Source organism: Tyto alba, unplaced genomic scaffold (genome assembly GCF_018691265.1).
Source record: "Tyto alba isolate M040663 unplaced genomic scaffold, T.alba_DEE_v4.0 Super-Scaffold_10, whole genome shotgun sequence".
In the NCBI taxonomy this organism is placed as follows: Eukaryota; Metazoa; Chordata; class Aves; order Strigiformes; family Tytonidae; genus Tyto; species Tyto alba.
The window spans coordinates 18198044-18221016 of record NW_024881262.1 but is presented as its reverse complement, the minus strand read 5'-3'; the positions used below and the strand labels follow the sequence as shown (position 1 = coordinate 18221016).

Sequence of the window (22973 nt, the reverse complement as noted above, 5' to 3'; positions counted from 1 at the left end):
GCTTTAGAGAAATTATTTTAGGAACTACAGTATTTGAGCTGAGCTATTAAACAACAGACCCTCTTTTCTCACTTTCTGTCAATTTACCACCAATTAATTTTTTTCTTAGCTTGTGCTATCATAACAGATTGAGGCAGTTTCAAGTTAGAAAACTAGAATCCATGCTAGCCAATATGGACTGAGTAAATATTAAATCCTAATTTAACTTGGTTTTGTCAGCCCACCTTCCCTTCTCCTTGATCAACCCTGTACCTGTCCCTTCTGTTACGAGAAATAAGAACAAGCATTTTGCAGGAGAATCTTCATTTTTAAGCTTAAAAAGAAAGAACTTAATTAGTAAATGAACAGAAAGTGAAATTTGGGGTAAGTTTATTCCCATCATATGGCTCAGTAAGGACTTCTATAGAAAGATATATTGCAGATCTCACAAGTGAACAACATATTATTCATTACAGTAATATGCAAATAAAGTTGATTTTGACAAAAGGTGAAGGGAAGATCTAAGTATAAAGGGTACATATCTTTCAAAAAGGCAGAGGAAATTGAGGGAAATCTTTACTTCAATACATATATTTCACCAATAAAAGATAGCTCAGTTAAAATAAGTTAGCAGCAGCATTCACATGAAGAAGACATTAAACCTATAACAAAAGAACTGATGTGAAAGTGTAGTTTACAAGAATATTTTCTCTAACAAAAAAAGCTGATTTTAAGAAATTAGTGACTGCATGTTCACACCATGTGTTGTAGTTCATTGCCAACTCAGTTGTTTTAATATGAATTTTAAAGGCCTTACATAACTATCTTACATGAATGAACTGATCTAAACCTTAAAGCAGTTTGAGGTTTTCTTAAGGTTTTCTTTTTTAACTTGGCTCATTTCAGTGATTTATTTTAAAGTATGTCCCTGCCAACAGTTGTAGAAGTGCAAAACTAAGAAGCTGGTGAATTGCAATATAGAACAATACAAGTTGTCGTTCAGAACTTTTTTTTAACCACCCGTGCTGATAGGAAAATTAACATCAGACTCACCTCTCAAAACTGAAAAAAGTATGTCTTGTACCACCATACGAAACATTCTGCATTGATTACCAGGTGCTTAATGTTTAAGAAAATGTATTTGAATATTTTAAATGGTCTTTAGCTCCTTCATGCTCTGCATTATCTAATTTTCTAGTGAATAAACATCTCAAATGTGACCAGTATTAGACAGTTCATGGCATACACTGTGAGCAACAACACAACTGCTCATAATACATGTTTTTGTTATTAATAGTAACAAAATCTAGTGTGCTGTAGTCCAGTTCTTTCTAAAACTATATTTGGCCAGTTTTGCCCAACTCTGTTTCTTTAGTACTGTTTACTTGACAAAAAAGTCTCACGGAAGGGGTCAATGGCAGTATTACAAAGTTCTGTAATACCTCTAATTAGGTTAAGCAGCCAGAAACTTCAAACTGTTTCTGGAAACATTTTCCAATTTGTGAATAACAATGTTTTCTGTATGTTGCCTAGTTTTGCTTTTATGTTTGTTTACTTCAGGTACATTAAGAGTCACAGCATTTATAATGCAGCCTATGTAATGAGGATGGCTACTTTATTATGCAGTTGATACTTTAAAAAAATAAAATAAAAAATCCTTGAAGTAGAGAGTTGTTTCAGAAAAATATAAGAACTTTTCTTCAGTTGTACATCACAGAAATAGTAGTTTTAATACACTGAATTAACTGAATTTTTGTACTAGCATTTCAACAATACTTGACTAGCCAGGTAAGAAATACAATAATTTTCTCATACTCAGTAACTACTCTTTTATCAGACAGAATACATAGCAGGAAGGACTTTTATAAATCATTCATATCCTGATCAAATTTTCTTCTAGGACTAGTGTAAATCAGGAGTAACTGCATTGCAGTCAATGGAGTTTCACCACTGGGTAGTGGTGAAAAGTTAAAAGAGAAGCAAGGGTAAGGGCTCTTAGCATCGTTCCAAATTTAAAAGACTAGCAGGGTGCTTCTAATTGCTGTCTTGTTAGTTCTAAAGTAAAATATCTTAACTCATTTTAAAAGCATATTTCTAATAGTTTAGACTAGTTAGCATTTTGGAGCACATTCACTTTTCACTTAAGTACAGCTCAATGGGGTTGGATCCGTAAGAAAAACAGCTTCATACTGTCATTACAATAGAAATATGAAAACAAAAAAATTACATAAAAAAACTTCTGGAATATTTGTTCTATACTTGTGCTTCTTCTGTAGATTTTTCTCTTGGTTGTTTCTTTTGAATACAAGGCTGTATAAGTAAAAATACTATTCCCACCATGTATAGCAAGCCAGATATGTAAAAAGAAAAATCGTATTTATTTGTGATGTCATAGATCCAACCTGCAAAATAAGGAAAACACATGTTTGCTACAAAGCTTGACAACAAGGTACATTGCATGGGAGAATATGAAAAACACTGCACATTTCTCTCATGACATTTCAGTCAAATCCATGGATGTTTTGTGGAAAAAGAAAGGTGGTGATTATTTCCTCCTCTAGATGCTACAGATGGAAATGTATTAACAAAATCTTGTTTGTTCACCAAAACCAGTGCAAAACCTATCTCCTCATTTAAGTATCATGGAAATCTTAAAATGGGATTCTAGCTATATGCCATCCTGTGAAGCCAAGCAGCCTTCTCTCTAAAACTGCACATTTTTCAAACAAGTTATCACAGGTCTGACTTGAAAATAGACATTTTGGAATCCCAAACCACTTAGATCTTCCACCCCACTACTGTCTTTGTAAAATGGCCAATACTGCAGGTCCCTTGAAATGCTGTGCCTTGTGCAAGCAAACACATTCCCAATAGCTTTCTCAAAGACTCACATACTGATAAAAGACTTTTCAAGAGATAAAATCTCAGTCCTGCAATGACTCTCATTCCAAAGTTAATTCCTTTGCAAAAGTACATTAAAGTTACTTCAGAAAGGTTTGAGAACCCAAAATAGCAAAATTCCCTCCTCACACTGGTTGCATTGTGATGTAACCTCAAGATCAGGAGCTTTTTTTACATCAAGTAATTGCATCGTATTTGCTTCATTACTAATGAGCAAATACAAAGACATGTTCAGCACAGGCTGAGAAGTGCTGAAAGAATATAGAGTAAAACACTGCTGCTTTTTGAAGGGCACTGAGTGAGCTTTTTTCTAAATTGTGTCAGCTCACTCAGTGCTGGGGAGAGAAGGTGAGAGCATTTGCGCTTTTTTGGGTTGCCCGTGCTGCTAATAGTGAATAGCTTCAGTTCAGCCTAGTGCCATCTGTAAAAGATAGCTGTAGTCTGGCTATAGTACTGACAATCAGTACCTAGAGCTTCTGTACTTCCCCACCTCTTTTTATGAGAAAATTTATGATGAGTGTTTGTTTAAGCCTAAATTACTTTAGGATAACGTACATATGCTTCTACCTTCTGCTGTGGATGACAGTAAAGAGAGAGACTATGAACAGCGTGGTCCCCAAAGTAGGTATTTCTGGCTGAAGGAAGGCAATGCTAAGTTAGTTAACACATCCATTGGCAGCTTGGAGTGGTGACACCCAAACATACCTCATAGTTCTTGGGAGTAATACTATGGTACAAACACCTGCCTACCCTGAAAACTACTCATCATTTTTCATCTAGACAGAGACAGGAGTATGTATAGTGCATATATTACACACACACAAAAAAAAACAAAACAGGTTAAACCTTTCTCATTTTAAAAAAATGTATTATGATATTTTAAGGAAACACCATCGAAAGGATAGATTGTAAGAGATTTGGGGTTATTTGCAAGGACTGTAATTTGTAGTGTGTGAATGCGATCTGTAAATTTGTACAATGTAAAGCTGGATGTTATGGTTCATTCCAGAGCAGCTGTAATTTTGTTAACTACATGTACTCATAACATAAGAAAGCTTAATAATATAACAAGTCACATGGTTATTATACAAACATCCATTGCTTAGAAATTTGAACTTTTTACCTGCAAAGGGCGGTCCAAACAATGCAGATATTCCGTTGGCACAAATGATGATGCCATAGGCATTTGCAAGGTGTTTAGTTCCAACTAAATCTTCAGTCACAACAGGCATTAGAGAAAAATAGCCACTAGAAAATCCTATTAGAGCACAAACCACAGCCAGGCTAACATATGTTTGCATTAGTGGCAAAATAAGAATGCAGGTGACCAGGGTAAAGTTAGCCATGAGGAAGACGTTCCATGTGCTGATGCATGGGAGATCAGAGATGATTCCAAGGATCACTTTACCAAAAATATGAACAATGGCTATAATGGATGTCAAAGGAAATACATTGTTCTGACGAGATAAGTTATACTGCTTGACTATTTCTGGAAGATGAATAAAAGGAATGACAAAACTACTATAGGCAAACAAAGCCCAAATTATGAAGGCCACAAATACTCTATTAGTAAACAGTGATGCAGCACCAAAGTAGCTGGAGTACCATATTGCAAAGCCCTTCCTCACTGTAACCATCAGCTGGCTCACTGTCTTAAGAATGCGCAGTACATACATATTCCTTCCACTTCTAAATTTACCTCCAATTTCTATGTGCTGAACACTGTCCAGCACTTCTTCATTTGTTGCCTCTTCTTTTTTTTCTGGTTCTTCACTGAGGACTCCATTAGATTTTATAGTCTCCACAGAACGGGACACAGCTTTTGCCTGATTATCTTCACTACTACTTCTCACAATGTACTTTTCATTAACAATGTCTTGGGGAGAGAGTGGTCTCATAAGTGCCCCACAGACACAAAGGTTCAGGGAGATGGCGCCCTGGATGAACATGGCATTCCTCCACCCAAATTCGATGCAGAGGTACTTTAGTAAGGCAGTCATCAGGAAAGCTCCAAACCCTGTTCCCGTGGTACTGAGTCCTTGTGCAAGTGCTCTTCTCTTCTGAAAATACTGCCCTACCATGACCACTGCAGGCAGATAAACCATGCCACTTCCAACGCCTATGAAAAGAAAAAACTGAAATCAATCTGAACTTTTTGCCGACAAGATAAAAAGCAGTGAAAAACAAATCAGTTTTGTTCCTAACTTTTGTGCAAGCATAGCAGTAAAACCGAGAATATTCAATTCCCATATTATCTTTCATTTCTGTCTTGTAGCATTTTCCAAAATTTGCATACTTATTCCAGTGAGAATACAATATTGATATTTAACTGCTGGGAAAACTGACATATGGAAGATAAAACCTTTACCTCAATTCAGCATGACACCACTGGAAAGTCCCAAACATCCTGCAAAAGTGACTGTTAATATGGGGACAAACATAAACAAACCCTATTTTGATATATCTGCATTTGTAATACTTGTATCTGATTGTATCAGTGACCACAAATTGCTGACTGGGCACATCTTGTTGCTTTTGCCCGAGTTCACCGGCAATGAAGATCCAGACTGAGTTTCTGTCCTTGCTTTGTGACTGTGGAGCCACAGTGACTGTGAGATACATTTCAGAAGTCAGTGCGGGGGGGTTAGCCTGGTGATGAGACCTTGGGTGGCTTCCAGGTTTCTCTTTGGATACTTCAGGAAAGTCTAGGGAGGGCCACACAGTAGCTGCACAGGCATATACTTAAAAGGCAGATCTCTAATTTTGTAGAAAATCCCTCAGTTATAGTTAAAACCCAGGGTATTAAAGGTTATTAAATACTTCAAGCAGAAAGTGTTGAGAGTTGGGCAAACCCATCATTAAAGGTAACAGCTGCCCAGTTTTTATCACAGCAAATTCCTGACAGAGGGGATTTGGACTGGAAGAGGTGTATGCAGAAGATGCTTCCAAATTCACTGTGATCATCATTTAGAAGAGTGTTTTGGGCTTCTGAGTTTTCCTAAATAGCTGATAACATAGCTGCATGCAGCTACAGCACGATGTAGCTACACCTAGATTGGAGAAAGAACAGTTATTCCAGCAAAGCCTGAAAAAAGGCACCTCAGCATCACAGCAGTGTAAAGTGGTCAGAACTGACCTGTTTTGCCTGCTAGAAGTATTTATTTCTTTGCTACGCAAATACATGATCAGGTTTCTATTTTGCACAAACCCAGACACAAACTCTAAGGAAATCTCTCTGCCCCCGAGAAGACTGCCTGCCTCATCAGACCAGCCTGCCATTGACTGCTGTAAAACAGCCCAGGCCTGTGCTTTCATTAGTGCTTACTGCGCTTCCCTGTGCATCCCAAGAAATAAGGCATTTTTAAAATAGTTTTATCTTATCTTTTCATTCTATGGGCTACATAGCAAAACATATTCTACGTGCAAAGGCATGCCACCTTCACAGGTAAATACAGGGCCACAGGCCTCTCCTCCACTCCTTTTCCCCACAGATTTGTCACTCTGTACCATGATGGCAGCAGCAGGGCCAGCTCTGCTCTCCCCACCACCGCACCAGGCCTCAGGGGGCATTTTGCCCCCCAGGCCACAGGGGCTCCCTGCTGCCAGCAGCTCCAGGCACCCACCTCAGGGCTCCTCAGGATGGGTGAGCGGGGAGAAGGCTTCTCTGCCCTCGCCACTGCCACTGTGGGGAGCAGAGCCCATGGAGCTGGGGTGAAGCTGTCAACCAGGGGACAAGGCTGGGGAAGGGGAACCACGCTGAGGTGAGGGGCACTTTGGGAATGGGAGCTGAGGCAGCAGGGTGACTGCAGCCAGGGGGACAATTTTGGGGTCATACGGACATACTGTGTGAGGACACCTGGCATGGCGGGTCACCAACCGGGAGAACAGGAGCCATGAGTAAGCCTGCAAGCACTGCATGGAGGCCCAGAAGTGATGGCAGCAGGAAGCACGGACACCGTAAGTGAACAGTGGTCTTAATCTAGTGGCCACGAGAACATGAAAGGAACTTCCTTGAGATGGTGGTGAGTGAGGTGACCGGGAGCAAGGGGATGGGAGTGGACGGGGACTGAGGCAATGGGCGAGTGAGGAGATCATGAGTGCGGGGACAGTGAGTGAGGAGATGGTGAGCGAGGGAATAGTGAGGGGACAGTGAGTGAGGGGGTGATAAGTGAAGGTGGTGGTGAGTGAGGAGATGGCAAATGGAGGTCTCGTGGAGCTGGCAGAAATATCTCAGGCATCTCTACACTGGTTTTCTGGCCAGAATTATGCCTGCAACAGCATCTCACTTCTCCACCTCATGTAAAAAATCTGCCTCAGATTTTTTCTGAAAATAGGGGGTTTTGATTCTTTAAATTTGCTGTATAATCTCAGCCTTTTTGTCTGATATTTTGTGTATGCTCATTCTGAAAAGCAGCAAGGGCTGAGAGAAAGAGTGTGTAGATTCCATCTGCTTGATTATACTCGATATATATGTGGAAACAGTAATTCCAATGAGGGCAGAACCCTGCCTGTAATTACTGTTCTTTTTTCAGGAATTTACAGCGTTATTGAAATCTATGGCATGGTGGTATAAAGAGTCATCACAATGATCCTTGCTAGTTACAATTTTTTTCCATCCAGAGAGCTAGATAAAAAATTATGTGCAGAAATTCTGCAGATTTCTATGAAATTCTGCAAAATGGTAGTTTGAGGGAATGGAGGGTACTGAAGCTATTAGTATTGCAAACAATTTTTTTCATAACACTTCTGTCAGTCACATATAACACAGATACTATGCTTCATTTGCGAACATAACTGGCCATCTTAGCTGTGGAGTGAATAATATTTCAAAGCCCCTTGAATTGCTCAGTGTTCCTCAGCTAATAATTAAAGGCCACATTTTGTATTTCTTGCTTGGATCACTTTACCATTTTTGTTTCATATCTATTAACAGTATCTCCTTCCAGAAATTAATAGTGAATAAAATGGAGTAGTGCTTTAAATAGGTAACACCGGGTTCTCCTATATAACTTTCTTCAAATAACTAAATTTTTTCACAAGCCACATTTTGCTAGAAACTGAGCATTCAGGCACTAAGGATCTGTTGGTTTTCAAGAAAGATTCCTAAACATGCATGCCTTTTCATATTTTGATTGGGCTCTTACACATATCAAAAGGTTTTTAAAGACCTAATTCCAATAAAAATGCCAAAATATTACTTCTTTCAGTGATTTTGACTGTAAAAAAAATGTAGCAAGATTAGTTGCTATTTATTAGTGGTTGTTGATGTAATCTGAATATCTTTTATTAGAAACTACATATGAAATACCACCACATGCATTGTCCTAACTGAGGCTGGGATAGAGTTAATTTTCTTCATTGTAGTTCATAGGGTGCTATGTTTTGGATTTGTGACCCAAACACTGTTGATAACACAGGAATGTTTTAGCTGGACAGCATCAAGGCCTTTTCTGTTTCTCACATGGCCCTGCCAGTGAGTGGGCTGGGAGAGGACACAGTGGGACCGCTGATTCCAACTGAAGGAACATCCCATACAATATGATGTCTTGCTCAGCAATAAAACTCGAGGAAAGAAGGAGGAAGGGAGGACATTTGGAGTTGTGGCATTTGTCTTCCAAAGTAATGGTCAGACATTGAGTCAGTGAGTGATCAGCTATGTGAAGCTTAGCTGCCTACCAGCAGTAACCCAAAATACCCTTTAAAATGGGTTTTGAAGCAGCACATAGTTATCATAATCTCATATTTTATTAATGTGGAGCAACTGCTGTAGAAAATACTCATTGTTTCTTCCTGTGACAAAGAGGAGTTAGCTAGATATATAATTCAACAGTGTTTTAACATCTTTAAATTCTACTTGTTTAGAGTTTGAGTTACATTGATTCACTTGTGAGAAACTAATAAAAATACCATCTCCTCATGGCAGATTTACATGACAATAAAAGTCCCTGGGCCCAATCCACTGAGTAAATAAGTTTTTTGAAAAGGTAACAGGCTGTAAAGGCATAAAAGAAAAGCTGGAATAACTTTACAGTCTAACTTCCCTCTTTACTCACCTAGATAACCTTTGAAGGAATCAAAACTAATTGAAAGAACTTTCAAACATTAGTACAGCTCTTACCGGCTGTTACTCCAAACGTGAGGAAGAGATAGTGCACATTTGAGGCATAGGCACTCAGTATCCAACCTAGGGCATTCAATATCCCTCCAATTATAGCTGTCTTGCGGCACCCACACATACTGATAAATAAACCAATGAAAGGACCTGTTAAAAAACATGAGAAAATGTTATTTACTTAATTCTCTGCACTCTTTAATAATTAATTACATGGAGATTCTTAATGTTTTAAACAAAATGTTAAACATCAGGCCACTTGTGCAATTCAGTTTATTTCTCTTATTACTATTTAAAATAATGGAAAAATTCAACCAACTGACCAAATACTTAGCAAATACGCACAGGACCCAAAATCAAATCTGCCCCAAGAAGAAGGGACAGTTTAAACAGAGGAAGAAACTCAAACTATTCTTTCCAATACTAATGCTGTGTGAGTGCAGGACTTTTTCACAAGTAATTAGAAAGTAAACATTTTATTTTCAGTTGAATATTTTAGGCAGACCTAAACGCAACTTCTTCAACCTTAATTTAGGGAGACAGAGGTGTGTATATACATATGTGTGTATAGATATATATATATATGCATGTATATACACAAACATACCCCTACAGATATTATTTTGGGTTGATCTAACCACAACTTAAAAAATAAATTTTAGTTCAGCTGCCAAACAGAAACATAAAATGTCCAAATTCAACATCTTCTCCTCCCATATAGAGTATGGGGAGGAGCAGAAGCTTCACAGATCATCTCTTTTCTTAATTCTAGTGAGACCTTGAAGTCATTGGCATCCTTTCCTGCTCATGCTGTCTCCTGGAGTAACTGTCTTCTCTATCATCTTCCCTGTTGTTCCTTTTCTCCCTCTAACTTGTAAAATTGGTCCTGGTGACTTTAAAAAAAACAAGTCAGGAGAACCTGGGCAGCTCTGCTAATAAAATGGAAAACTGTAAGAAAATACTTCAGGCAAACATACTCTAAAAATCTATGTAGTTTCGAAATAAATTATGCTGGAACATACCCACGATAAGTGTAATGCCCATGCTGAGGGAGCTAACCCACGCTGTTAAACCACGACTTTGATTAAACTCCTCAAGCCATTCCATGTTGAGTATTCCAAGCGCCATTTGGGACCCCATGATAAGTATGTGCACAAGGAAAGAAGCGAGTACAATCACCCAAGCCCATCCTCCATCGATGTTTGGATTAGGCTTAATTGTCTTACTTCCAACCTTTGAGTCATCTCCAAAATCATATCCAATATCCTCTCGACTAGCATACATTTTCTCCATGGTATTCTGAAACAAATGCAGTAAATACCTTCAAAATACATACAAAATGATCAGATTTTGTAGTTTGGTTATAGTGAATAGCATAAATCACTACTGTATTTCACCATTGTGTTTTAGTGCAGTTGTAAAGTGAATATGGGGTTTTCATCGTTCAAATGTAAAATGCTTAGAAAATTTTCTGATTAATGTATTTGTGCACCTTATTATCATGGCTGTCTATGCAGGAGTACTTACAGGCTGACAGTAGGCTGCATTATTTCCATTACTATATACTTTACTCACATGTCAGTGGCTGAGAGCACTCACTCTTCATGGGTTGACTGTGGTCACAAAAATAGACAGGTCTCTTTCTGTATATTCCTCTTCTGTATCACCTTCTGCTGTCCCAGTAAGGCTATGTTCCTTTGTGTTCAAGTTGATAAAGCTTGGAATAAAAAAAGGAAATCCTGAAGAAGCAGGTAGATGAAGTTCCCATATCTTTTCAGAGGAAACCAATTTTGAGCTTTATTTCTTCCTTAGTAGTGGAAGAATAAGAGTGAAGACAGAGATACATAAAGATTTAAGGTTCTTGATTTTCAAAATGTTTTGCTTACATAGATTACAACAAGGGTGTTGTTACTACCTCTCTGGCAAGCTTTTTGTTAGAGTCAACTTGACAGTTTCCTATTATGCTTTCAGTTTCCATAGTATTAATCCATATAATCCTACTAAAACCAAAGAATTCTTCCAAATTAATGTCAATACCTATCATAATCAAACTGAGTGGCAGTTACATGCCTAGGTGTACATAGGATCAGGCCATAATAGATTAATTTGATTACTTTGATTTCTTCTATTCTTACTCTAAGTAAAGTTTGCAACACAATGTGAAAATAATTTCAAAACCACTTTTAATTGATTAACAGGCAAGGTGCAGAATTCATTCTTCTCTCCATCTGATTTCTGCTGTAACATATTGAAATGTTACCCAACTGTGAAGCCCCACATAGGTTTCCATGGAGACTAGAAATGTAATGATACAAATTACCAGAGATGGCAATTTTTTGTCTCTTCTTCTCTAGAGAAATAAAAAGAGACATCAGCTTCACAACAGTCAAAAGAGAAAAGAAAGTTATCAAAAATTTTTTTAAAAAAGCTCCTTATGTATTCTGTGAGCCCTGAGAAGATGTGCCTCAGGGCTAGCTCCTCACTACTGGAAACTGGCAGTGAATGGAGTAACTCAGATTTTACACTAACTGAAATTTTGAGGTGTTGTCTTTAAATACATTAGTATATTTTGCTCTCAAGTTATTACCTTTCCAAACTATTTAACTTTTTACTTATTGTTAGATAAGCATACAGAGGCAGCCTTGAAGTATTTCATTTTAATATGCAGACGGAGTCAGAGCTGATTGGTCAAAGCTACCATTTCTTTTATGGACAACAGTGAAAACCTGCCAATATATGTAACCTCTCCAGACTGGCTGCTGGGCACATTACCTTTGTAGTTAAGTGCCACATATCCCTTACTTGCAGTACAGGTAATTATATGTACCTAAGGGCAGTGAACATGTAGGTTCCTCCAAGAGCACAGTGATTTGCCTCACACAGTGAAGTGGAGCTAAAATACATTGTATTCCTGGTATTGAACTTTTCACAGATGGATATTCTTTACGGACTACCTTGTCACTAGCCCTAACTTGGCTGTGGAAGGTATTGGTGACACAGTGAGGTAGAACAAGAACTGTGCACATTTAATACTCACCACCAGAGCTGATAAGCTGGGACCAGTGGCTGAGTCCACATCTGGGTACCAGTAGGAACACATACTGACAGGACTTACTGGATTTCCAAATGAAGAGGCAGAGAGATGGGGGATTATGCATAGAGGTCTTTCTAGAGGTCCTGCAGAGTGTTTGAGGCAGGAAGGGTAGCAGAGGGGAGTAAATCAGAGCCATGTGGTGATGCAGACTTGTTTTTTGAACATGAGAGGACAGCCTAGGACAGCCTTAGTTAAAATTATACTTCATCCTTCCTCTACAGAATGCAGGTCTTAAAGATGACATCTCAACTCTCTCCTATTAATGTGCTTGGAGCTAGATCCCCCACTGATGTAGTTTATACGACTACTTATGGAGGATTCAGCCCACTCACAAGAGAAATACTAACTGCATAAAGGTAATAAAGATAGTGAATAATCATGCTAATGGGAAATAATGAGAAGTAGCAGAATGAAGGAAAATTGCAAGCTGTTAGACATGGTCTGTATAAGATTAATGAAAATGTATGATGGATAATACAGTACATCTTAGATAACAGCATACAAAGTTATGTAACTGAAGATTCAGAGTCAGCATTAAATGTGGAGCCTCACCTCTCTCTTTCATGCTTTTGCCTGGTTTTGTGTGCACCCAACCACTGACACGGGATATAAAAATTTTCTTCTTTGGACAGGAAATGGATATGTCTTTTATATATTTTAAATTATTTAAAGCAAAAATAATGTACACTGGGATGGAAAGATATGACACTCATCTTTGCAATCTCACTGACAGAACGGGCTTAGATTGAGTAGATGCAAGTTAATATCATGCTTGCATCAACTCCCACAAATCTTCAGAAAATGCATAAATTTCCTTTTGAACTGGATCCTTGCTTATTATTACTTTTATGTTATTAACTTTTCACTAATGTTACAAGTTCAGAGTGAATACACTCAAACGCCAGGAAGGTCATCTCCAATAACGGCACATGCTCTCAGGCTCTGGATACAGCAAGGACTGGCTGGCTGGGTCCTCTCCCCATCACTCGTGGCCTACCACACCCAGGAGAAATGCACTTACCTGCCTTCAGCCTCCTTCCCACACCAGGGACCTGCCAAGAACACAGTACTATAGAAGGCAGAAAAGCCCAAGGGGCTCTTTGCAATTGTGAAATCCTAGAGAAACCGCAATGAAAATGACGGCAGCTGATTTGTGAGGCCAGCCATATTTCCCCAGTGAGCAAGGTAGTGAAGACCCACTCACAGTAACAGTGTTTGGATACATCCCCTCACAAAGGATTGTATTTAAAGGCAGGAGAACGGCTTCATGTCTGGTCAGATGGAGAAGGACTAGGTTTTTTTCAGAGAAGCTTTTTGTACTGTATGCAGACACAGTATGCAGAGCTCTTAGAAAACTGGCCCAAACGTTAGTGCCCACAAAGATGCTGAGCTTGTTTGAAAATCTGACTCATGAGCTATTTTAGGGACCAATGCAGGTGCTGTAATAAGACCAACGTTAGCAGCAAAACACCCAGGTTCCCTGTACCACCAGTGGAGCTACGGCTCTCTAGCTTGTAGTTGCTCTGGATCATTGAAAAACATCTGATCTTGATATTAGAAGTCCATATGATTAATAATTTACATATACTTGGGTAGTCTCTTCCAGTACCCGATTGCCTCAGTGTTGAAAAATACAGAATCGAATCGTAAAGACACTTCCAATGGATAACCAATAAATGTGCTGCTTCACAATATTCCCAGTAGACATGCCACACATAATTATTTGTCCTTTGAAGACATACAGAAAAAAACATTGTTGAAAACATAGTTTATTTTGGGTCTCCTAAATTTTGGCAGTCAAACTCAAGCTTGCTAATATGCTGAGCACTCCAGTTGTCAGAGACCTCCCTGGCGATGCGGGCACTAGCCACTGCAGACCAGAGCCACGGTGCGTGCCCAGCAAGGAAGAGAAAATCAGGGAAACGAAGCACTTCGAACTCCAAGCTAATTTCCAGGGTCACAAGTTTGCATGAAGCCGGCGGCAGTTCAACTGCCCGGGGCAGGTTGCTGCCCTCCCGCCCCGGAGGGCTGTTTCCCAGGCCCTACTCAGAGCCCTCCGGGACACCCCTCGCCGCGGCTCGGCCCCAGCGTGACCCACGAGCAGTCCCGCGTCCCCGAGGACAGCGGCAGTAGGCTCACAGGGTCAACGTTTTTCTCCCCTTGGTGCCAAGGTAACGGGCAGCTTGCATCAGGCGCTGTACCTGTTTTATAAACGGTTACAGACTGCTGCAGGAGCAGCCCGAGGAGGGGAGACTTTCTTCCCCCCCCAAACTCGGGAGCTTTACACGTTACGCCTCCCCCAGCATTCAGGTTAAACCCATCTATGCAAAGCACCGCTCAGCCGGGGAGGGCTGCCGCCCCCCGAGCCCGGGCCGCCGCCGGGGCAGCGTCGGTCACGGAGCCCGCGGCCCAGCGGCGGGGGCGCGGGCTCGGGCGCAGCCGCCTCCCCGGCCCGCGGGGGCTGCGGCGGCGGCGGGGCCGGGCGGTGGCGGGGCGGCGTTTGGGGGGACGGCGCGGCTGCAGGCGCCGCCCGCCCGCCGGAGCACAAAGGATGACCGGTAGTTACCCCGCGGCGGCGGCGCTCCCCGCCCGCCGCGGCACCGAGGGGCCGCCGCCGCCGCCCGCCGGCAGCCCCGCGGCCGCGCTGCACCGCGCCGGGCCCGCCCGCCTCTGCCGCAGGCGGCGCGGCGACCGCTCGGTCCCTGCCGCAGCCGCGCCGCTGCCGGTGCCGGCTCCGGGCGGCGGCTCCCGGCTCCTCCCGAGGTACTCACCGCGCCGGGCCCCGCCAGCGCCGCCGCCCCAGCCCGCCCCGCCGCCGAGCCTCCGCTGTCAGCCAGAGCCGCGGCGCCGCTCGGCGCCCCGAGAGCCGCTGCGGGGTCCACCTGCGCCCGGCTCCGCGGCGTCGCCCGCGCCGGCTCAGCCTCGCCCCTGCTCGCCGCCCCGGGGCTTATTTTCGGCAGAAGCCTGGCAGCGGTCTCGGGCCTCTTGACCCCCAGGCAGCTCGTCTTCTGCAGCGCCTTGTCTCCATTCCCTGCAATTTCAAATCTCCACGCTCTTTCATTCCTGCGATACCGGCTAATTCTGGTTTGGCGGAGGAGATTTGCAATCCTCTCACACGCACACTCTTGTGGCTGAAAGAAGTTTATTGCTGCACAGGTTATCGCCGGAAATATACATCTGAGAGAGTTAGAGGATACAATCCAATAAAAGCAGCCAGTATCAAGATTTTAATGGCCGTTGGATTATGTTTACTTCAGAGAGGCTGATTGCATTTATGTAGCCTAACCACCCTAAGAATGAAACTTGAAGGCTTCACTGTACAGTACCTTATTTGTGCAATAAGTGAGCTTCAGAAATAGTCCTCTCTTAGGAGAACGAAAGAAAGAATTGCAGAAATATACCCTTACTTTTTCAAAGCAGTATCCGGACCTCAGTTGTATCTTTCTGAATAATCTGACATTACTGGGGTATACATTCTGCAATACATTGCTTTGACGATTTGCAGTTAATTTACCCAGGCTAAAGTGATGGTATGCGACTGTGTAAAATTTCCATCATCAGAGAATCTTGAGTGTCCTACAGGAGTGCACTGAGTAGCATAAATAAAGGCTGTTCAAGAAGATGTAAGAAGCAGTTTGAGAGAAGAGGAAATGAGGAGAGACCTACAGGAATGTTTTAATGGTGTTGCACATACTGTCTGTGCATAACATGGTGGTTCAGAATCTTAAAAGATAATTGCTTTGGGGAGTTTTAAAAATACATGTTTGGGGCTTTTTATATATTTTTACTACATTTGTATTTGACCTTAGTCTTTGGCCTGTGTGCTGTTTACACATGCAAATCTCATCTATTTTTTCATAAAAGTTTAATATTCTGTATATATCTAGTCCATCAAATATATTGATACAAAACAATTTAATCTGGTTTTCGTTCAAGTGTGTGCCAGACTGTAGGCAATTGCTATGGCTTCAGTCTTTCGTAAATCTTATACTACTTTGCACTGTAGTCTTAAAATGATAATGCCTTTCCAGAATAAAAAACTAGTTAGTGTCAGAGACTTGCGACTGGGTTAATTCTCCTTCATAAACAAAACTAGATTTCCCATTTTAAAAAGATTATGGTCTTGCATTGCAAATGTGTGTCATTCTGAAGTATACATGCTCACCGATTACTTTGTGTTTTACAACACTGTGCCCAACAGTGTATGGGCCTTCATATTCCAGATTTTAACTTTGGCATTAGCTTTTTGGCTGAAGTCTGGTTTCTTAAAAGGTTTAATGCTACTGACTTGACACTTGAAATTTGCTGCTTATTGCATAGTATTATTACCCGAGTTTGAAACACATACATTTTGATTTGTGTGTCACGTAACATGCTTTATTAAACCTAGCCACAGAAACAGGTTTACTGGGATTATGGGATGACTAGTCACAAAAATATGTTTGACTGGATGTTACCCCATATTCCCTCTAGTACTCGAGATGCCACCTGCGCACTTATATCCTTGTGCTGAGACTCTGTTTTCACAGTTTGATCTGATGCAGAATTCATTTAGCTGTGTCATACTGCTTCAGCAGTTCTGGTTCGTATGTCATTGTGGTTCTGGACTAAAATCTTGGATTTATGTTGTCCCTTGGGAAGATGAGTATGGATGGATCCACTTGAATTTTAACCATTACATTGTGCAAGTCTATCAGCGAGGGTACGAATGATGTTCAGCAAGGGAAAAAGTCCATTTTGTAAGAATCAGAAGGATAATTCTATGGCACCAGAGAAAGTTTGCAGTTTTTAGCAAAGATGCATAAAGTGCCTAATCCAGTAAAATAAGATGTAAACAAAGTCTAACAGACCCTGGTGCAAATCATAACTGTATAAAGTAGTTGGATGGCAAACAGAGCAACCTGACTGAAAAGGAAGGACGTTTTACTAGTCCCTTAAACATGATGGTAATTATATGTAATAATATAACTTAAAGGGATGGAGGAAGGAAGGCAGGAGTAGGAGGAATTGATAAGTTAATTTTCTTTACTATCTGGGGGCCAATATGGTGCCTTAGACTTTTACAGTCATAGAAGTGGTGGTTGGAAGGGATCTCTGGCGTCCATGCAGTCCAGCCTTTCACTGGAAGCAGGACTGTGACCCGTGGTACTTCGGGTCAGCCATGGCTTTGCCTAACCTGCGCTTGAAAGCCTTCAGGGATAGAGACCTGATGGCCTTTCTGGGCAGTATGTTCCTGTGCAGCACCATCCCTGCACAATCACATGCACCCAGTCACAACTCCAGTGACTCAGTCTGTGGCCTTTGCTCCTTGTTTTACCATTTGCTACTACCAAGAAGAGTTCAGCTTAATGGTCTTTGCCACTCCCCTTCAGCTAGTTTTAGACTGTTATCAGATCTCCTCTTATTTTCTTTGCCAGGCTAACTAAGCCCAACTTCTTCAATATCTCTTCACAAGTCATATGCTGTAGGCCACTTACCATCTCATCAGCCCTCTGCATGCCACTCTCCTGTTCCCTAACATCCTTCTTGAACTGGGGAACCCAAAATAGGACACATTACCCCAGGTGTCAACTCGTTAGAATTGAATAAGGAGGGATAATAATTTCTGTTCATCTGCTGTTCATTCTCTCTTCCTAATGTCGCTCAGTCTGTGGATCACTTTATTCACAATGAAAACACTGTTGGCTCATACTCAATTTAGTGTCCACTGTGACAGCCACATGCTTTTCAGCTGGGCTGCTGCTCAGGCAGCCTGCCCTGGTGCTTGGCACTGTTCAACCCCATGTGCACAACTCTGCACTCCTTGTTAAACTTCATGAGGTTTGTGTTGACCCAATTTTTAAGTTTCTCAGAGTCTTCTCAACTGCAGCTTCACTGTTTGGTTTGAGAACCACTCCTTCTAAGTTAGTATTGTCTGATAATCTGCTGCAGGTGCATCCTGTGTCGTCATCCAAGTTACAATTAAAGTAATGGACAATACTGGCCCCAGTATTGACCCCAGAGAGTTCTGCTTGGACTGGCCACCAACTAAATATCAACTCATTGATTACTACCCTTCAAGTCCATCAATTAATCCAGTTTCAACCTATGTAATGGTTTATTCATCCAGACCACACTTCTCAGATTTTTCTTCACCTTGGGCTTTAACCACTTGCTTAATCCCCATTTCTCAAAATGGCAGCTGTTCTGGAGAGTTTACAGACTGCTCAGCCCTCTGAAAATGTGTATTGATGAAAATATAAAGTGCTGGCTTAGCTTCCCAGCACTTTTCCTCTACTATTGCTGCACTGCTGATTATTCTCCTCCCTAAAGCTCTCATTAAGTCGCCACCCTACTTCCCATGAAATGGTAGCACTGCAGTGATTGATAAGGAAATAAATATTTGAAATAGCAGCTTGGTTGCTGCAGCATCAAGATACAGAAAAAGCATTTTGCTTCCAGTTTTGTTCGATCCCTGAACTTCTAACCAGTGCAAAGTATCACCAAATAATGTGGTCAATTCTTAATACACAGTCACTGTTGAAAAGAAAGACAATTTATGGTATTTAAAGATTTCACCTCCTCTTTCTTTCAGTAACCTCTTTAGATTACTGAAGAATTCTGTATATTTGGAAGGTCATGTCACAGTGGTCATGCATTAAAAGGAAAAAAAGGAAAACAAGTCAAACTTATTATTTTAATTTTGCATAGAGATTGCACAGCAGTACAACTTGCTTATGACACCCTAAAAGCTTGTGGTTCCTCTTAATTTTGGCAACTCCATACTGCCAAACAGAAGTAATGCTTATTTTCTTGGTTTTCCCTCTGCCTTTCTGAAGAGAATTCTTGCTATCCTTGGTGGATTTACCAGAAAACAACTTCCTCAAAGAATACGCCAAGCAAGTATAAACATTTTCAGCAATTTCTCCACTTCCTTCCATGACAGTTGCAGAGTCTTGCCCAAATGGGAATCTTGCTGTGTTCAGGTTCACTCAAGACTGAGGAATTCCGAAGTGGAAGAAAAAGCAACATTTTTATCATTGCTGGCATGGAGATTTCCATTAGGACAATAACTACTTGTCTTTTCTCTTTCTTCCCTCTCCAAGAGCTGATGCATCATAGCAGCTACAGATATGGGAGGAATCAGAAAGTCCTGTGCAATTTTCTTAGATCCTTCAGGGTTACCATGTCCAAAAAACTATTACGTGAATCCTGTGAGAGAAGTTTCCTGGACTGTATTAAAAGGACAACAGGATGGTCCTCAGCAGATGAGGATGTTGAAGAGGTTAAAAATCCTGCCTCAGAGTGGCATGGCTGTTTCATCAGTACCTTGTCAAGATTCATATTAGAGATTCCCCCAGCAAAAATGATTATTGCTATTCCACATCAGGGGTTGGCGCCAGGTTCTTCCTGCCACAAGAAATGCAGCAAGAATGAAGGGGGAAAGTGAGTGGGAAAAGGACACTGATCTGGAGAAGAAGCCTAAGGAGTTGGCAGGCTGTGTTGGATGGGTAGGAGTATGTATAGTGGCTTCTGCTTCTGAACTGAACTGATGCCACCCACATACTTTTAGGTGCCTCAGGAGCAGCAGCAGCAGCAAACATGGTTCCAGCTTATGGATGTAGAAGCCAGTAGGAAAATGGATGTTCTGCAACTCTGTGGTGGTGCAACGCCCCCCACGCTGTGCTGCTCAGTGTTTGGTGTGATTCCCCCCATTCCTGGGCCACACACCAGCCCAAGATGAGTTGAGAAAGGCAGCAGACCAGAGCATTTAGGCACCCCCTTAAGGTACCTGGCTCCTGCTTCCCCTGTGGCTTGGGAGCGATAATGACAATCGATCACCTCCTGACAGCCCAGTGCATCTGCACCTGGGTCGTGGCCCAGGGCAGGTGATGCCAGAACTTCAGAATCTAGCGAGTTCTGGGCCTGCACAACTGGTGGAAAGTACCAGAGTCTTTCCTCATCCAAGTGGAGCTGAAATGGAAAATTACCTGACAAAAGTCAGTTATCTTTGACCCTATAAATAGCGATTCCAAGCGAGACCCTTTGAGCTCTCCCGGTCTGTAGCGGGCTGTGACCAGCGTCTCCCCTGAGCTGGGACTCTCGGGCTCAGAGTTCTCCAAGTTTGAAGATCATCTGCCCACAAAGCCAACGGAAGGCCAGGGTGAAGTCAGGCTTCTTGACTCTCAGTTATCACCCGTTGAGAAATACTGATACGTTGTGAGTATTTGCTCCAAACTTGAGAAGAGGGAAATCTTAACCGTAGGCCAGCCTCTTCCATCCACCCTTTCATCTATCGGTGGGCTTGGATAGACACACTTACCTTTACGAGTGTGGATGTTTATATATATTTCACTGGATATCCAGGTATTTCCACGCTGCTTGTGTGTGTGTATGTGTATGTCTTGTTTTACATATATATATAAATATGCACACACACACGCTTTGGTTCAGAAAACCTTGTAGTAAGTGTGAATCTTGTCATTCTCAAATCTGTAATCACGTTGCTATTTTAATCGCATTTACCAAATCACTTTGTTAATCTTTAAATTGATCAACCATTATGTGCTGCTAGAATTTAACCTTTGATCTACATCACACCAATAATAAATCTTTACATTGCTATTAAATCATAACTGTGTGAGATACGTTCATCTGTGACAAACTCCTTATAGTCATTTTCCTGCTTCAGAAAGTCATAGCACAGGAGAAATGGCACTTGTTCACAAAATGAAGATGTGATAAAACAGTCCTTTTCTGCAGCGGTATTTTATTTCAACTCTGTACATTAGCAATCCAAGTTGCATATTGAGAAGGTAAAATAAACTATCTTATCAAAAGGTTCTATTATTTACAAGTGATATTGTAACGCTAACATGTTTTGCACATGTTGATATCTCGCTTTTCTGGTTTAAAACGTGTGAGCATAAGGGCGTGGTGGCAGTTGGTTAAACATCAGAAGTACGATACTAGGAAAAGGAACTCGGGGCCCTTGATGTGACTCACAGTTGTGCTGCAGTCACCTCCTCCTCTGGGTCAAACCTCTGCACATAAGAAATCTCAGAGCCTTCAGTGAGAAGTGTATGACTTCAACATATGTTGCAAATAGACCAAATTAACTGCAAATTCCAGAAAGGTCAAATTAGCACTCAACTAGTTAATATAAATTACAGTATTGATTTCAGTAGTACCAGGGTTTAGTCCTTCAGTCTGTGGCATTCAAATCACGGTATTCATCTGTGTGCAATAGCTTTCTTAATTTTCACTCTTGAAATATTTTAGTCCAGTGGGTACAAAGTGTTTTGCATCTGTCTTGTCTAAACCAATACATTTGCTTTTACTGCAGATTAAGCATAGTGTTTTAAATATATTGCTAGCCTTATTTGCTTTATGCTTATCTTGACAGGCACTTAGGTCAAAAGAATCTCCTGATCTGTAAACGTTTTGAAAATACATAAAACATTATTTCTGCTAGTAAACTTGGAGTTTGTCTGAAATGGATTTGAACTGTGTGATTTTCTTTTCTATTTCTCTTTTTATTCTCTGTAGCACCACTGCCAAAGTATTGCATTTGTTTGATAAACAGTTCATGAAATATCATAGCTTTTATGAAACACTAACATTAAAATTCTAATAACTTGATGTGTATAAAATCCTAGAGCAATATATTTTCAGAAAAGGTATTTTTTAAAGACAAGAACTGCAACAATATTATGATTCGTGTTGAACACAGCAAGTCAACAATGATTAGAGACAGGAGGAGAGACATACACAGTCCTTCACTGGAACAAGAGCTGTAAATATTTTAGCCAAGTTACAATAGGTAACGTAGTTCACAGCTGAATTGTGTTGTGTGATTAGTTGGTCAAATCTCATAAGGTCATCCGCATCAGTACTTGAACCAGATATTTTCAGGCTGTGGGAAGCTGACAGGGTGTTCTCACTGCTCCTGGACTTTGCTGCTGTCGCACTCTCCAAAGCTACACAGGCCATTTTGGAGGGCCAGAGCGTGACTGATTCGCGTTAGGCCAACAAAACCAGGGATCACTGTGAGAGTTCAGCCAAAACTATTTGTACAAAAGCTGAAGTTACATGTCCAAGATAGAGTCATTCCTTCCTTCTCAGTAACTGTTCTGATGTCATTTGCTTGTTTTGATGTTTTTTTTTTTTTAAATCTCTGTTTATGCAGCACACATATGTTCAATGGCCACAGTTCCATAAAGAGAGATAGGGAAAAGGAATGTAATCCTTGGACCATCATTTTTCAATATTTATTAAACTGCTTCAAGTTTTTTAGAAAATTTAAATAAATATAAACAGGAGTGCAGAATATAAATAGATTTTATATTTCTTTTATTTGTGAGCATTTTGTAAACTACAAAATTAAATTCAAACATTTATATTAAGGCCTGGGTTATGTTGCCTTGTTAAGTTTTCATTCTCAAGCAGTAAACAGAGGTCTTCCTTTGAAATCAATAAAAGCACAAACTAAACCATTGTTGCCTTGTGCTTAGTTTGTCCATATTGTGGTATATAAATACTTGCAACTTTTCAAGGTCAATTAAATTTTCAGTGCTATATTATCGCTATGCCAATTTACATATGAATCCTCCCACAGCATTTCTTCTTACCCTATCTGCAGTACATTTCTCCAGCGAGCTCCAAGTGAAGTCAACATTTCAACCTTTGATTGTATGCAGGTAGTCCTGCAGGTACTGGGCATCCTGTGCCCTCTTTCCAAAAGACATTCCATGCATCAGAAACTTAGTCTTGTTCAGTAGTCTCTAAAGCTAGACAGAGTGTCTCATGCTTTTGTGAGCTGGATCAGTTCCCATGTGCTGTGTGGGGCACACAGATCACTATCACTTGTTTTCTTACTGTAGGACAAACTGCAAACCAACAGCATCA

The 22973-nt window shown here is 41.0% G+C and overlaps 1 protein-coding gene across 4 annotated transcripts; it reads right to left on the bottom strand.

The window, feature by feature from the left end:
* Positions 1–352: 352 nt before the first annotated feature.
* On the bottom strand, positions 353–16134 carry SLC16A14 (solute carrier family 16 member 14). 4 transcript variants are annotated; one of them, XM_042796138.1, is made up of 6 exons: positions 14858–16134; positions 10568–10709; positions 10015–10291; positions 8999–9142; positions 4004–4999; positions 353–2381 (listed from the first exon to the last, which is right to left on the bottom strand). In XM_042796138.1, the coding sequence occupies exons 3-6, from the start codon at positions 10283–10285 to the stop codon at positions 2233–2235; spliced, it is 1560 nt and encodes a 519-aa protein (XP_042652072.1). In that variant the 5' UTR covers positions 10286–10291; positions 10568–10709; positions 14858–16134; the 3' UTR covers positions 353–2232. The 4 variants fall into 4 exon arrangements, with proteins under 4 accessions (XP_042652072.1, XP_032861316.1, XP_032861318.1 ...); XM_033005425.2 differs by lacking the exon at positions 14858–16134 and adding an exon at positions 12030–14310; XM_033005427.2 differs by lacking the exon at positions 14858–16134 and having other exon boundaries at positions 10219–10291; positions 10568–14310.
* Between the last annotated feature and the right edge of the window lie 6839 nt (positions 16135–22973).

What these genes read in the sequence shown, in the direction of transcription:
- SLC16A14 (XM_042796138.1), bottom strand. Translation starts at nt 10,285, where the DNA reads ATGGAGAAAATGTATGCTAGTCGAGAGGATATTGGATATGATTTTGGA. An exon ending in CACGTTTGGAGTAACAGCCG is followed by an intron (nt 5,000 to 8,998) that starts GTAAGAGCTGTA and finishes TTCTTTTCATAG; the next exon opens with GCGTTGGAAGTGGCATGGTT. An exon ending in GTTTGGACCGCCCTTTGCAG is followed by an intron (nt 2,382 to 4,003) that starts GTAAAAAGTTCA and finishes CTTATTTTGCAG; the next exon opens with GTTGGATCTATGACATCACA.